We start from the raw sequence: 14462 nt of genomic DNA on the forward strand, positions 1-14462 counted from the left end.
ATCATCTCTCTCATTTCTTCCAGATAATAAATTATATTAACATATAACGTATTCTATAAACAGTTCACAATAAAGCCAGTAAAAAAGGACAAACTCTAAACATTTTAATGGAAGACGCAGCTGGACGCCGTTCTCTGTAGAATGACATGCAGTTACCTGTCTGTACCACATGGCGGGCTCTACACCTGCCGGCCTGCCCGACTCCACCCCCGGCTTGGCCTCCTCTTTCCCATGATGCCCTGCTTCGCTCAGCTTCATCTTCAGACCCTCCGGCTGGGCGATGGGAGCCTTGGGGTCCTCTCCCTTCGCCATGATGACTGACTTGGCCTGTTCCGAGGCTGGCGGCGGTTCTTTGGGCTTTGTCGGGTTCAGGCCTCCTTTAGCACCGAGGTCAGTGAGGCTGGGGGCCCTGGACAGGGTGGGGGGCACCGAGGCTTTCTGCTTCCACTCCTCTTTCCCGCAGGCCTCCCGCTCTTTGCCCTCGGCCTTCTTGTCGACCTGCCGCTGCCGCTCCTCGTACTGCTGGCGGTAGGCGGGGTTAGAGGCCAGCAGGTGGGCGTGGTAGGCCTGGTCGGGGGAGTAGGTGTAGGGGGGGACGTACTGGTACTGGTTGTAGTACAGGGGCTGGGTGTACATGTTGGAGCGCTGCTGGATGACCGACGGCTGCTGAGGGCCGGGATCCACCTTCCTCTCCTCCTGAGGCTCCACCTTCAGTTTGATCTCCTCCCCGACCTCCGGCTGCTCCTCCTCCTTCTTCACCTTCACCTGTGCTCCCTCCACGTGAGGCGGCGCCGTGGGGGCTGCTCCCGGGCTGGGGTTAGGGTAGCTGGGAGAGTAGTAGGAATCATAGTTGGGATAGTACGAGTCCTTACTGGGAGCCTGAGGAGGGAACAGGGCCTTCTTGGCTCCTTCCCGAGGTCCCTGATCAGGCTCAGTTTTGACCTTCACCCCCTCCGCCTTCCCCTCGCCGTCCTCCCCAGCGTCAGAGATATCCGAGTAGGCGGGGCTGCTGGTTTTGACGGACGCATTGTCAGCTCCGTTTTGGTTGAGGTGGAGGGGGGGCCCGAGGCCGGCCTCCATCCTGCTCGCCACGCCGATGGACGGGCTGGGCGCGTTGTCCGAGAAGCTGTACACCTTGTCGGCCTCGGCCTTGATGCTCGCCAGCCGGCTCTGGTGAGCTTCTGAGGAGCCATTGAGCATCGCGTCAGACTCCGAGTACGGACTCTTCCCCTCCTCCGGCCTCCCTCCCTTACCCATCGCCTTCGGACTGTCCCCCTCCTTCCCTCCTTCCCTCTTCTTCTTGTCCTTCTTCTTCTTGTCCTTGCCGAGGGTGGGGCTGGAGGCGGGGTCCGCCAGCGGAGGAGGTTTTGGTTGGATGCTCTTCAGCTGGGGGCTCTTGGGGATGGACTGTACCACTGAGCCCAGAGCCGGGGAGGACGCCTGCAGGGCGTAGGGTGAGGGGGCGTTGGGGGCGTTGGGGGGCGCAGGTCGGGCCGGCTTCAAACCTTTCTGGGTCAGTTTATCTGGCTTTCCACCGGCGGCCATCTTCTTGGCCTTTCTATCGTCCATCCCGTCGTTGCTGGCCTCGTCCGTCAAACACGCCGCTTCCTCGCCGCCGTCCGTCACCTCGGGCTCAGCCTCACCCGCCTTCTTCTTCCCCTTTGATGTCAGCTTCCCCGGCGAGGGGGACGGGGCATCAAAGCCTCGTCCTTTTGGCGTAGTGGAGCGGGCGGGGGAGACGCCGGCGCCATTGCAGGAGGCGGGGTCAGGGTGGAGGGCGGGGTCGTCTCCATATTCACTGTCACCATCCTGATCCAACCGGATGTCGTGGTCGTTGTGGGCTCGAGCCTGGTGGTACTTCAGCCCGTTGATGTGCTTGTACTTCTTGTTGCAGTTGGGATGAGGGCAGTCGATGAGCACGGGGGAGGGGCAGGTCCGGTCCAGCTGTGGGGGGGGCAGCGGGTCAGATTTGCCTCCAGGGAGGGGGAGGGGGAGCGCAGCACCGGTGGAGTTCGTTCTCATTCGCTTTGAAGCCTTGGTGTCCTCCGAGCTGGAGGTGGGCTCCATATCGGAGGCGGGTTTGGTCTTCCTCTTGGCCGAGGACGGGCTGGCCTTGACGTCCTCGGCGCCGCCGGCCGTCTGGCTGCCTCGTCGCCCTTTGCTGTTAGCGGCGGCACCGCGCGTCTTGCTGCTGCCGCTGCCTTTGTTGTCAGAGGAGTTGCTGTTGTCGTTCAGCGGCGTGTTGCTGCTGGGACGCATCCTCTTCCCCCGACCGCGACCGCTCCGCATCTCCACGTCGCTGGTGGGAGACTCACAGAACCTGAAGAGACACAGAGTCAGTGAGCAGCAGACATCAGAGACATCGTCCAACTCAGGGTTTCCTCTCTTCCTAACAAATCAGTTTTCTTATCGATACAGGACACAAACGGTCAGATAACTTTCAGGTTTCGTGTTCACACATTTAACTCCAGTTTTAAGCCTCATTGTTTGAGATGCAGGTTCGTGATGAGTGGTCAGCGTTTATTTATCGGTCGCGTTGTTCTCACTACACACAGCATCAGTTCTCCAACTGTTACATTAATTAGCCCATTAATAAAATGTATTCTACAGAAACTGTAACTTCTTACCTATTAGCCAATAAAATAAGAAGAGAGTGAAAGTGTTTGTTAACGTCTCTGTGTATTTACAGTTTCCCAGAACTCTAATTCATACCAGTTGTTGTTAACTATCCCCAATTCTTTTTTATTTTGAATTCTTATGCAAAATGATTGATCGACTTTATGTTGTATGAAAGCTCTGTTTATAAAGTTTTTTTTATGAACACGTTTGAAGAGAACTGTTTTTCGTCTTTACTCAATACATCTCATCCTTTCAACATTCCCACCCAGGTTCCTACCTTTAGTACATTTGGTATCAATGATGAAGTATCTTTATTTTCAGGTATTTGAGTCACTGTATCTAAACATCACTAAAACTCCTCTTACTCATCGACCTGTCTGTGTACCTTGGAGGGGCCCAGTCATGTCTTGTGCAGTCCAGCAGGGTCCCGACGTAGGTCTTGTTCCTCCAGGTGACGTTAACAACCAGCATGCCTACAGACACACACACACAGACAGACAGACAGTTACTGAACTCACTCAATTAGTATGTGAAAGCAGTGAAACCCACAGAGTGTGTGCCTGCAGCAGGAAACAGACGTGCTCAGAGGAGACGTGGGGAGCAGATGTTGCACCCGGCAGGTTTCTGAGGTCGAGTCACATCAGTGATTCACTAACTGAGCCACTGATGGCAGAAAGTGTGTTTCAGCAGAACTAACGGCTGCAGATCAAAGCGTCCGGACAGCAGGAACGGCTCAGTGTGCAGCCGATGTGTGAACAGGTTCCCCAGAGTGTGTGTGTGTGGGGGTATGTAGGTGCTACAGGGGCAGAGTGAGGCAGGCAGCCAGGATCTGCCACAACATCAGACGTGAGGCGCTGCGCTGGATTCTGGGTTTTTCTTCCAGTTTGAACTCACATTGTGAGACTGGAGCTGCAGCATCAGGTCTCTAAAGTTCGGTTCAACCCCTCAGTGACACAAGTCCTACATTCATTGTGATGATATTTGATTAAAAAAAACTATTAATCATTAAAAATCTATTAACAATTTATTTATACTTTAAATACGACTAAATGTTGTTTCTAGAGCAGCAACAGTAGTCGCTCTATAGACTCGCTGCAGACCAAACATCAGTAAAATAAAACATATTCCTGATATCAGATATTAGTCAGTATCCACCTGCACACACACACACACTCTCTGCTGTCTGTGTGCAGAGGTCAGTGGTAACACCAGGCACTACAACCTGTATATAACATGATTAATGAGCATTAGGCTGTTTTAGGCATGTGGTCTTTGTGCCTATAGAGCGGTTTATTTTAATCACAACCTCTCCTGTGGACGTTAAAGGACGTAAAATACAGACTTTTCTCCCACTACGTCTATGAGTCTCATCCATATGGACCTTTGTGGTGCGTTCACCGGTCGTCTGATCATTGTAACGTTTTATAAAAGTGGACACACTCCTGTTTCCAGTTCTGTTCACAATAATAAAAACTAAAGTTAAAGATGGAAACGACCCCGTTTTCACTGCCACTCACCGTCCTCCGTCTCCTGCCACACGATGCCCTCCAGGTTGACGCTGGTTCCCGGCTCACAGGGTCCCAGGCACTCCGGCTCAGTTGCTAGCGCGGCGTCCGCCGTGTTCACCGCCACCGAGCGCGTGCGGACCATAATCTGCTCACAGGGAGACGAGATGTCGCTGCTGGCGACGGGAGCGAGGAGGTGGAGGGGAGGAGGAGCCGGGGTGGAGACCGGAGACTCCATCTGGAGGAGGACAGAGGAGAGACATGATGAGACAGATTACATCTCTTCATCAATTAATCAGCAATCAATAACCAATAACGAGCTCTCTCTAACAGAACAGCAACAATCTGATAGCTCGATGTAGAGCCACTGCGTTTATTAATGGGGTGAAGAGCATTCTGGGAAATGTAGGACAACTTAAGATGAAGAACAAACATCAGAAAACCCACTTAGCAACAGAGGAAGAGGACAAAGAGGAGGAGGAGGAGGAGGAGGAGGAGGAGGAGGAGGAGCAGCCTGTTATCATCAGGTGGGAAGCAGCTGGTGTGGGGGCAGGACTGGGAGCACTGGGAAGGTTTCAGCTGTCACCATAGAAACGCTCTGAAACCAGGAAGAGATCAGAGAGCAGCTGGACAGACCTGTCGCCCTTCATCCCACCTCCTCTTCCTCTGACCCCTCCCACCAGAGGTCAAAGGTCAGCACGGACTCACTGAGGACACTTACAGGATAAATTCAGTCACTCGACAATTTCTTTAAAATCGGTCGAACTCATCGCGGTGAACATCTGAACATCTGAACGGGAACAAACTGTGTGGAGGCCGTGAAACGATCCCGGGAGGAAGTCAGCAGACATCCTGTCAGTTTTCAAAATAAAATACCGCGTGCAGACTCCGGACTGAATCAGACCTCGAGCACCAATCAGAACCTGTTTAGCCCAATCAGGACAGAAACAGCTGTCATCTGAAATAATAAGACAAAATACCCTTTTCACAGCAGCCATTTTGATATGAAGTAGTAGGATAAACATTCAGCTCACTGGAAAGGCTTTAATTACCATCACTGATAACTCCTGTGTTTACCCTACTACTTCAGGCCAAATGGCTGCTGTGAAAAAGTCCTGTTGTCAAACAACACTAGAGCTAAACTGCGGATCAATCAGCCAATCAGCATTCAGTGATATTGATCAGTATACACTGTATCTTTATGGATTATTGATCAGTATACACTGTATCTTTATGGATTATTGATCAGTATACACTGTATCTTGATGGATGATATTGATCAGTATACACTGTATCTGTATGGATGATATTGATCAGTATACACTGTATCTTTATGGATGATATTGATCAGTATACACTGTATCTTTATGGATTATTGATCAGTATACACTGTATCTTTATGGATGATATTGATCAGTATACACTGTATCTTTATGGATTATTGATCAGTATACACTGTATCTTTATGGATTATTGATCAGTATACACTGTATCTTTATGGATTATTGATCAGTATACACTGTATCTAGGGATGGGGCTGATCTGATCCAGTATCGGTATCGGGACCGATACCAGCGTAATTCACGTATCGGAATTTCCCGATCCAACCTGCACAGCTTTCCGATATCCATGAGCCATGTCTGCGCTTTAACGTTGTCTGCTGCTAGCTGGCTGCAAACTGTGGAATGGATTTCCTGAACGGAGGCGCGGCTCAATGACACACAGAGTTATGAGACAATCCTCCGCTCAGGAAATCCATTCCACAGTTTGCAGCCAGCTAGCAGGATAGCATTGAGCAGCATTGTGGCTAGCCAACATGTCCGCTGTGTGGAAATACTTTACACTGGAAACAGAGCAAGACAGCAAAATGCAATGTTTGCAAAGCCGTAATTCAGAGACGCGGAAGCTCCCTCTCGTCGTACAACACTACGAACGCAATCAAACATTTAAAAAAAAAGCACCACACGAAACAGCACGAGGATTTTTTAGGCGAGCTGTCAGGAATCACTTCTGGAGTCATTCCAAAAACAAGGTAAACTCCAGGCAGACAACGGGAAAGCTAAAGGGGTGTGTGTGTGTGTGTGTGTAAGATGGTTACACACTTTTCTTATATTTCAAGACTCAAATATTTGACATTTTGGGAATTTAATAAATATTGACATGACAATAAATTTGAAACCCTTACAGTAGCATATTTGTTTTCAGAATGGGATTTTTCCTGTTAACAGGATTTCCTGTTTTTCTGACTTCGTTTTCTGACCTTATGCTTACCTCAAGTTGCCTTTTGGGACATACATGCATACATAGGTACAGATCATACTGCCTGTTGAGGAGTTTATTCATATTATCTCATATAAAATCAACAATAATGATAATAACAATATTAAAGAAAACACAGCTCTGGTATCGGAATAGTATCGGCCGATATCCAAATTCAGTTATCTGGATCGGATCGGAAGTGAAAAAATGTGGATCGGTGCATCCCTATCTGTATCTTTATGGATGATATTGATCAGTATACACTGTATCTTTATGGATAATATTGATCAGTATACACTGTATCTTTATGGATGATATTGATCAGTATACACTGTATCTTTATGGATGATATTGATCCTGTATTGACAGTCAGACTGTGGACATATGACGGCCTTTAGCTCGTGTTTCTAGAGTTACGTGTTGTTACGAACACGTTAGGAATTGTTAAAATGTGATATTTCTTAAAGGGAGTTTGGTGCAGGGAGCTTTTAGTTGGATTCAAACTGCAGTAGAAGTAGTTGCCCTTTGTGTTTTTAAACCACTTCCCTCATTAAACATGATGTGCTTGTTATTAATGACTTCAAGGCTCTAGATTAAAAAGAGGAAGTAGTGTGATTACTTGATAAATCAAATTGCTGTCAGTGAAATTAATAAATGACGAGAGTATTTCCTCTTCAGGTGAAATTGTCTTTTTACCTTGTTTTTATAGCGTCTTCGTCCCTGCTGGGCGTGTTACTGGTTTAACAGACTGGTTAAGAGGGTGTTGCCGTGGTAACAAGAGAAACCAGCCCTCCAGCGCTCCTATCCTTCTCCTCCTCTTTAAGAAATAAAACAAACATGGCCGCCTGGATTGCTGGGAAACCCCCTTTAGAGCAGAAACCCCACCAACAGACTCTCCCTCGCAGAGGGGCGGGGTCTGTTTTCCACCTCCGCTATTGGCTGCAGAGGTTTAACCTCCGATACGAAGCCTCCTGGGCTGGGAAACACCGGCCCCCGCTCCTCCTCCTCCTCCTCCTCTCCATTCAGTCGGAGAGGTATTCATTACAACAACAAGCCACATTCCTTTCAAGGTCACTCACTCGCTGGGAGAGAGAGATTAGTGATCCTGATCAGCACTTCAGAGACTGTGTGTGTGTCTGTTTAATGCGTCACTTAATAGAGCGGTGGAGAGGGTGAGGTTGTACGAGGCTGCCAGACAGAGGAGATAACAGTCCCTTTCATTCAGTACGTTAACTGCCCGCGGAGAGAAACACCCAATCAGCTCGTACAGAAACTATCAGTGATTCATTGCTAAAAGATGCTAACTGTGGCTAATGGTAATGTTAGACGCTGTCAGCTGGTTAGCTCTTGTAGCTAACGTTAGCTGACTCAGGGCCCGGGGTTGCAGGAGCACCGAGTTCGACAGAGTCAGCTAACTTTGATCTGGTTATTCAGAGTCAGAACATTGTCTGTGGGCATTTAAAGTGGGAAGGAGAGAGACCTTGGAGATAAATAGACCACACGTGGCAGGGAAGGCCTCCTCAACATGGCCTTCAGAGGGAAGACGGGATGATAAGGAACCTGGAAGCCCCTCAACATGCCCCAAAAATCCCTCAAGGACCCCTCCCTAAAACACCCCCTCAAACAGCCAGGGAACTTCCTCAAGGACCTTCCTCCACAATCCCCCCAAAGACCCTTGAAACCTCCTCCTCCTCCTCCTCCTCCTCCTCACACCAACTCACAGGAATGTTAGAAATGAACAACAGGTTAGCCGTTATTTCTCTACGGGACGCCGACGCACCGAAATAACATCTGGGTTGGAGGGTGGGCGAGAGACCTAGAGAGAGAACAGGCTGATTTCTCTCTCTCTCTTTTTGCACGGGGGCCCAGGACTCCGAGAGCGACGCATTTCCAGGAACGCCGGGCTGCAGAGCCGAGGTGTCAGGGGGCCCGTTAGCTTCTCGAGATGCTTTAATTTACTTTTTCAGTGAATGCACTTTCCCCCATCTCGCCTTCCTCTACCGCCGTTTCCCAGAAAGCACCAGGAGAGCCCCAGAGAGCAGAGCTGTAGGTTTTATGTGCAGGTGGAGGGTCAGTCTGAGCTGGAGACACTTCTTCATACCTTCAGACTGCAGTTTACTGTATCTGGCCGGTTTTAGACGGTTGCCGTGGAAAGACATAATTCAGGATATTGTCAGCGTTACAAAAATATATACTGAGCTGTAAAAACAACAAGGCTGAACTAAATCAAACGTCAGGGGAACAAGTTGATCCGATGTGGAAGCTTTAGAGCTGATGAACAGCAGAGCGACGGGTCGGGTCGGGATCGAGCTAAAGGAGAGACACGAAGCAGCTCTCAGCAAAATGTCCAAATCAGGTTGAATTTCCAGGACGACAGATTATTTCCAGCATATCTGGTCATTTTAATCACTTTCCAGGTGTTTCCATGACTGGAAAACTAGTCTGTACACTTCCGCCGTGTCACTCGAATCACATCTGTTTGCCGTGTTAGCGAGCTAGCTAGCCAGCTAACAGTAACGTAGCAGAAGTGTGAAGCTTCGTTCTGATTCGCTCCCTTCTTCCCGGTTACGTTCCTGTGTTACACTGACAGTACAAACCTGGGTGGGTCAGAAATATGCGTACCTGCCAGAAGTCTAAAGTTTGAGTGTTAGGTTATACTTTGGTATCGGTTTCACAAATAAGGAAATACTTAATCTTTTGGCTCATCAGCATCAAATTATTATCAGTATCAGGATTTTGAAACGATTGTGCAAACGACTGAGTCTATTTTGAAGGAAGAACCACAGGCACTTGGAAGAAATTGCTTCTTTTGTACTTTATTCTCGTAATATTACGACTTTATTCTCGTAATTTCCAAAATTGTATTTATTTGTCAAAAAGAAAAACCTTGTCATGACAGCGAGATGCTGCCGGCTCTTGTTGCGGCACTACGGCTACAGTTAACTTGATGTTCCTTTTAAATACGACCCTGTTTCATCCACATCCTCTAACACCATTTGCGAGTGTCCAATCGCTACTGAGCACGTGCAACTTCACTGCACTTCCTGTATCCGTTTCAAATTAAAAGTCCTCTGGCATTTTCAGACAAAACGATTTATTTCTTAATAAGGCTTTTATTGTGAAACATTTGCAGGAACGCTGCCACTCTTGTTATGTTCCAACGGGAGCGTACGACACCTGGTGGTAAAACTCGGTACTACAGCTCAAATATTTGTTTTTATTTTCTGACTGATTCTGAGCAACTTGAACTGTTTTAGATAAATAAAGATTTTAACTTTCTACTGAGCAGCTGGAAACATCCAGATGTGACGTCTGTGTCCCAAATTTAGCTGTTCACAGGAAGAACCACCCCTCCATCTGTCTCTCTCTGTAATCTTCCTGTCTGTCTTCTCTGTAAACTGTCCAATAGTGAGACAATACTTCACTCCTTTTCCAGTCTTCACTTTGTGTTTAGTCTGAGTTTTAGTCCGCGTGGTGTCATCTGTTCCCGTCTGTGGTGGAGAAACAGACTCGCAGTGTCTCCTGATTTGGCTGCAGTGGTTCCAACAGAAAGAGTCTCTTGGAAACGTCGAGCAGTAACACTGAACTCTGAGACGTTTCTATTGTGACATTCAAACAGCTGACAGCAGCTTGGCTGAGTCAAATTAAGATGCTTTAAAACTGTCTCAGTAATGTTTCACAGAGCATAACCATAACTGATCAACCGGATACATTTATGTCCTATATAACCTGAAAATAACAACCTGTTTCACCATGAATCAACCGCCATCTCCTCTTTAGATTATACCTTAAATCAGCAGCCTGTTTCACCTTAAATCTGCAGCCTGTTTCACCTTAAATCTGCAGCCTGTTTCACCTTAAATCTGCAGCCTGTTTCACCTTAAATCTGCAGCCTGTTTCACCTTAAATCTGCAGCCTGTTTCACCTTAAATCTGCAGCCTGTTTCACCTTAAATCTGCAGCCTGTTTCACCTTAAATCTGCAGCCTGTTTCACCTTAAATCTGCAGCCTGTTTCACCTTAAATCTGCAGGCTGTTTCACCTTAAATCTGCAGCCTGTTTCAGCTTAAATCTGCAGGCTGTTTCACCTTAAATCTGCAGCCTGTTTCACCTTAAATCTGCAGCCTGTTTCAACTTAAATCAACAGCCTGTTTCACCTTAAATCAACAGCCTGTTCCACCTTAAATCAGCAGCCTGTTGAAGGTGGAGAAGCTGACTCAACAGGAGCTGAACTGAAGAGCAGGTCAGACAAAAAGTTTCAAGGATGAGCTGGAAAGATCAACAACAGAAGCATTATCTAAAAACAGAAACTGGGTTAGATTAGATTACTTTGTAAATAGCGACAGTATTTTTAGCAACCACACAAAAACATATTTGTAGAGCAGTCCTGTGCAGTCTGCTGGTGCTGAGCCAGTCGGGTTCTCCACCAGAATCTCATCTTTATTTCATACATTAAAAAAAAAAAAAAAACACCACCAGATTGAGGTTAACCTGACCTCTGACCCCGGTGTTAACCCTGATTAGGACTACAAACTCTACATACAAGCTACTTTTCACATATTTTTTTTTTACATCTTATTGTTGTGTTTCTAAGTTGTGCAACTAACCAGCAGCTTAAAGCATGAAACTCCTCAACACAGGGTTACCATACGGCATGCTGGGAAATATAGGAAACCACTAAATAACTTCTTTTTCCACAAATGATCGCTTAGAAATTAAATCCTGCAATGTGTTAATATCACAGGATTTTTAATCCAGCCCAAACAGATTTATTATAACAAGATACGACAGTTTTGAAGGTTTTAGGGTCAGAGGTGAGGAAACTGTGACCCCCGCAGCCAGCTGGGTCAGTGTCTGCTCACACTGTAAAGTCTGTGTGACGGCCGGAGGTGGTCGGCCAGCTGGACGGAGCAAACTGAGCACAAGTGCTGGAACTTGGCAGCAGCCGACGGCGGCGCTGGATAACAGACAGCTCTGAGCAGGCTGATCGCTGCAGGCCAGCAGGACTGTTTGGCAGTGCTGGAAACCTCGACACTAAGCTAAATTTGGTAAGAAGATGAGGGAAGCTGCGGCTGCGGAGGAGATACGAGCCGAGCAGCTGAAGGAAGAAAGAATCTGAACCTGTGCTTCCATCTGGAAACTCACAGATCTGCAATAACAGACAGCGTGACTGTTATTTTTAGAGATATGATTCACAATTAGTTTGGGAATTATCATTTTTGCATCAAAAATCCATTAAAATCTGAATTTTTGTGGGTCTGTACCAAATAGACTAACAGACTTAGTGTGGATGTAGCCTAAAAGTTACTCTGCTGCTTCCGTTTCCATCGAATTGCTTCAATCTGCCTTTGTCTTTAGTGCTCAGACTTTATCGAAGTGCAATAACACACTGATGGTGTAACTTATTAATACTTAATGAATCCACAGACTGACTGCAGAGGACTCATCAGTTGGATCTGGTGAGATCATCTCCAGCCTGATGATTCAAAATCCAGTAACTCAATTTAAATGAGACCTTTATATAACCAGAACTGTCTCTAGACATCCATATCTCTCTTTTTATGCTCCACAAACCAACAAGGGGGGGTAGAGTGTAAAACCTCCACCGACCATTAAAACCGTTAAAATCAGATAAAACTCACCACTTTCTTTAGGTTTCGGCATTCACCGTTGTCCACTTCCTCTTGCTCTGTTGTCATGGCGACTGGCTGGCCGATCCCCGCTGGGTCCAGCGCCATATTCCCGAGCTGCTCGGCGGCGGCTAGCTCAGGGTTCTGCTGGCCCTCGAAGGGGCCGCTGCGAGGGGCCCCCAGTGGCAGGATGGGGGACTCTTTCTCAGAGTTAACCGCTCCCGTGACCTCCATTTTCTCCTTCTTACTTTTCCCAGACACCCCGTCTTTGTCCTTTTTCACAGCAGGGAGGGTGCGGGAGGGTTTACTGGACTTGTCAGTTCCCTTACCAGGGGTAGAGTTGGGGTTCTGGGGCGGAGGGTCCCCAGGGGCCCGACCCTGAACCTCCTTCTTGGCGCCGTCAGAGACCGGGGCCTTCGCGCTCTCCTTAGAGTTTTTACTACGTTTGGATTTGGATTTGCTCTCTTTGCCCTGCGCGGCAGCTACAGGACTGACGAACTTGATATTGTCAGGTAAAGCAGCCACAGCGCTGGGGGGGGCGGCCATGCCCCCTCCCTCCTTGCTGCTCGACATCTCTAGTTTGTCCTTCTCCAGGTCGGCGTCCAGGTCAATGATCAGATTGCCAACACCGATATCCCACTCATCGCCGCTGTCATACGTGTCCACCGCGTTGGAGTCCACACCTTTCCCGCCTGCAGGACCGCTGCTGAGGGACATCTTAGTAGGAGCGTCCCGGAGCGCCGCAGGAGGGCCACAGGAGGGCCGCGCTCCTCCCAGCCGCAGGACGCCTCCTCAGGGCTGGACCCTGCGCCTCCTCCCTGCTCCCCACATCTCCTCCTGCACACAGACAGACAGCAGGTTAGATAATGGACACACACACAGACACAGACACACACAGACACAGACACAGACACACACAGACACAGACACACACAGACACAGGTAACTGATATCAGCTGTTTGAGCACAACCCGGGCTCTCTGAATACGTCTGCTGCACAGACGTCACATGATTCTAAAAAATAGTTATAAGAAAAAGTAAAAGTAAAAAGTCACATGAAAAAAATTATAAAAACAGAATTTGTTATTCATTATATTATTATTATTTTCTACAACAATGTGCAAAAATGTTCACATTTGTAGCCTCAGCTGATAAAAATAAAACAAAGACTGACCCAAACAGAATTGTTATATAAATAAGTGTTTCACAGGGTTATTAATGATGTTTAATAATCAATAAGTGGCTGTTTGGAGGCTGTCTCTGATCAGACAGCAGCTCTGTGACTCCCTTATGTGTGTTAAAGGTAAAGTGGGCGGAGGAGGCCGTATTGAGCGCTCTGCAGCGGGTGGCGAGGAAGAGCAGACGCAGCACTCCTTAAAGCCTCCTTTAGGCCACTTATCATATGAAAGGAGCGCCGTGACCCCTGACCTCCTCCGACAATACGGAGCTGTTGGCGGAGCACTGGGGGCTGATGGGAGGGGGTTGGGTTGTAAAGCTAACAGCCCCACTGACCCAACAGACACTAATTGACGTCCTGATTAACAGCAGGAAGGAAACCGACAATCTGACACCAGAGGAGGCAAAAAGGTGTCACCAGATAAAGTTTTTAGGTTTTTATTGAATATTTTTGGGACTTTTTGCTTTAATTAGATCGGCTGAAGATTGACAAAGAATAAAAATAAAAGCGAGACAGAGCTAATGAGAGTTTGAGATCTACACAGATTCTTTGCTGTACATTGGGCTGTTGCGATAGCCGTAATAAGACTATAACTATAACACTAATTAAACAAACTTATGATTATTATATTACAGTTCTGACAATAGATCCTCCTCAATGTTTCACACTGGACCTTTAAATGTACACACACACTAATAACTGATTAATAAGAGCTGCAGATAAACTGTTATTGTAGCAATGAACTCCTACTGGAGCTCATCCAACCTCGACTGAACCCTTTCAACCGGCCTCGGTGCTGAAGGGTTCTGGTCCGGTTACAGCTCTCATTCCCCCCCGGCTCGTCTGTTTCTGCAACCCTGACGCACACAAACTAGTCTCGCTTCCACCCACCACCAGAGCCGGTTTGTCTGTCAGCGTGATCATTTGTAAACATATTAGCAGATCGCCATGAAATTCTCTTGACAGCGAGGCTTTGATCCAAAGAACAGCTGATTAGATTACGGCCCGAATGGGATTTCCAATGTCGTAGAAATTTAGTTCTCGTTTTCTTTTTTTTCAGCCCAAACGGAGACAAAGATGTGATTCTGAGTCCTGCTGGGAGGTTTTACAAGAGCAAGAAATCCATTTCTGTGAATCTGATGATGTGAAGCAATGTTAGTGAATTATAGCTTCATAATAAGGTAAGAGGAAAGGCATTCACACCGAAACACAGAGAGGAGCTTCAGACTGCAACAGCCAGTCAGAAGTTCATTTTAACATTTATTACGACTTAA

General features: G+C 47.5%; 1 protein-coding gene and 2 long non-coding RNA genes across 6 annotated transcripts in view; all 3 read right to left on the reverse strand.

Annotated features, from left to right (window-relative positions):
- LOC127352507 (uncharacterized) overlaps window positions 1-14462 on the reverse strand; it is a 100411-nt gene that overhangs the window by 51880 nt on the left and 34069 nt on the right. The window lies entirely within an intron of this gene.
- Window positions 1-14462, reverse strand: part of znf609a (zinc finger protein 609a) — a 32640-nt gene that overhangs the window by 3484 nt on the left and 14694 nt on the right. For all 4 annotated transcript variants that reach the window (XM_051380792.1, XM_051380796.1, XM_051380793.1 and 1 more), the window contains 4 exons: window positions 12024-12848; window positions 4137-4362; window positions 3005-3092; window positions 157-2320 (listed from right to left, as the gene is read on the reverse strand). In XM_051380792.1, coding sequence (XP_051236752.1) covers window positions 157-2320; window positions 3005-3092; window positions 4137-4362; window positions 12024-12728 — 3183 coding nt within the window. In that variant the 5' untranslated portion in view covers window positions 12729-12848. The remainder of the gene's footprint in view (window positions 1-156; window positions 2321-3004; window positions 3093-4136; window positions 4363-12023; window positions 12849-14462) is intronic.
- LOC127352501 (uncharacterized) lies at window positions 9184-11602 on the reverse strand. The gene is made up of 2 exons (XR_007881113.1): window positions 10470-11602; window positions 9184-10400 (listed from the first exon to the last, which is right to left on the reverse strand). It is a non-coding gene; the product is annotated as an uncharacterized LOC127352501 (long non-coding RNA).

Source organism: Dicentrarchus labrax, unplaced genomic scaffold, assembly GCF_905237075.1.
Source record: "Dicentrarchus labrax unplaced genomic scaffold, dlabrax2021, whole genome shotgun sequence".
Taxonomy (NCBI): Eukaryota; Metazoa; Chordata; class Actinopteri; family Moronidae; genus Dicentrarchus; species Dicentrarchus labrax.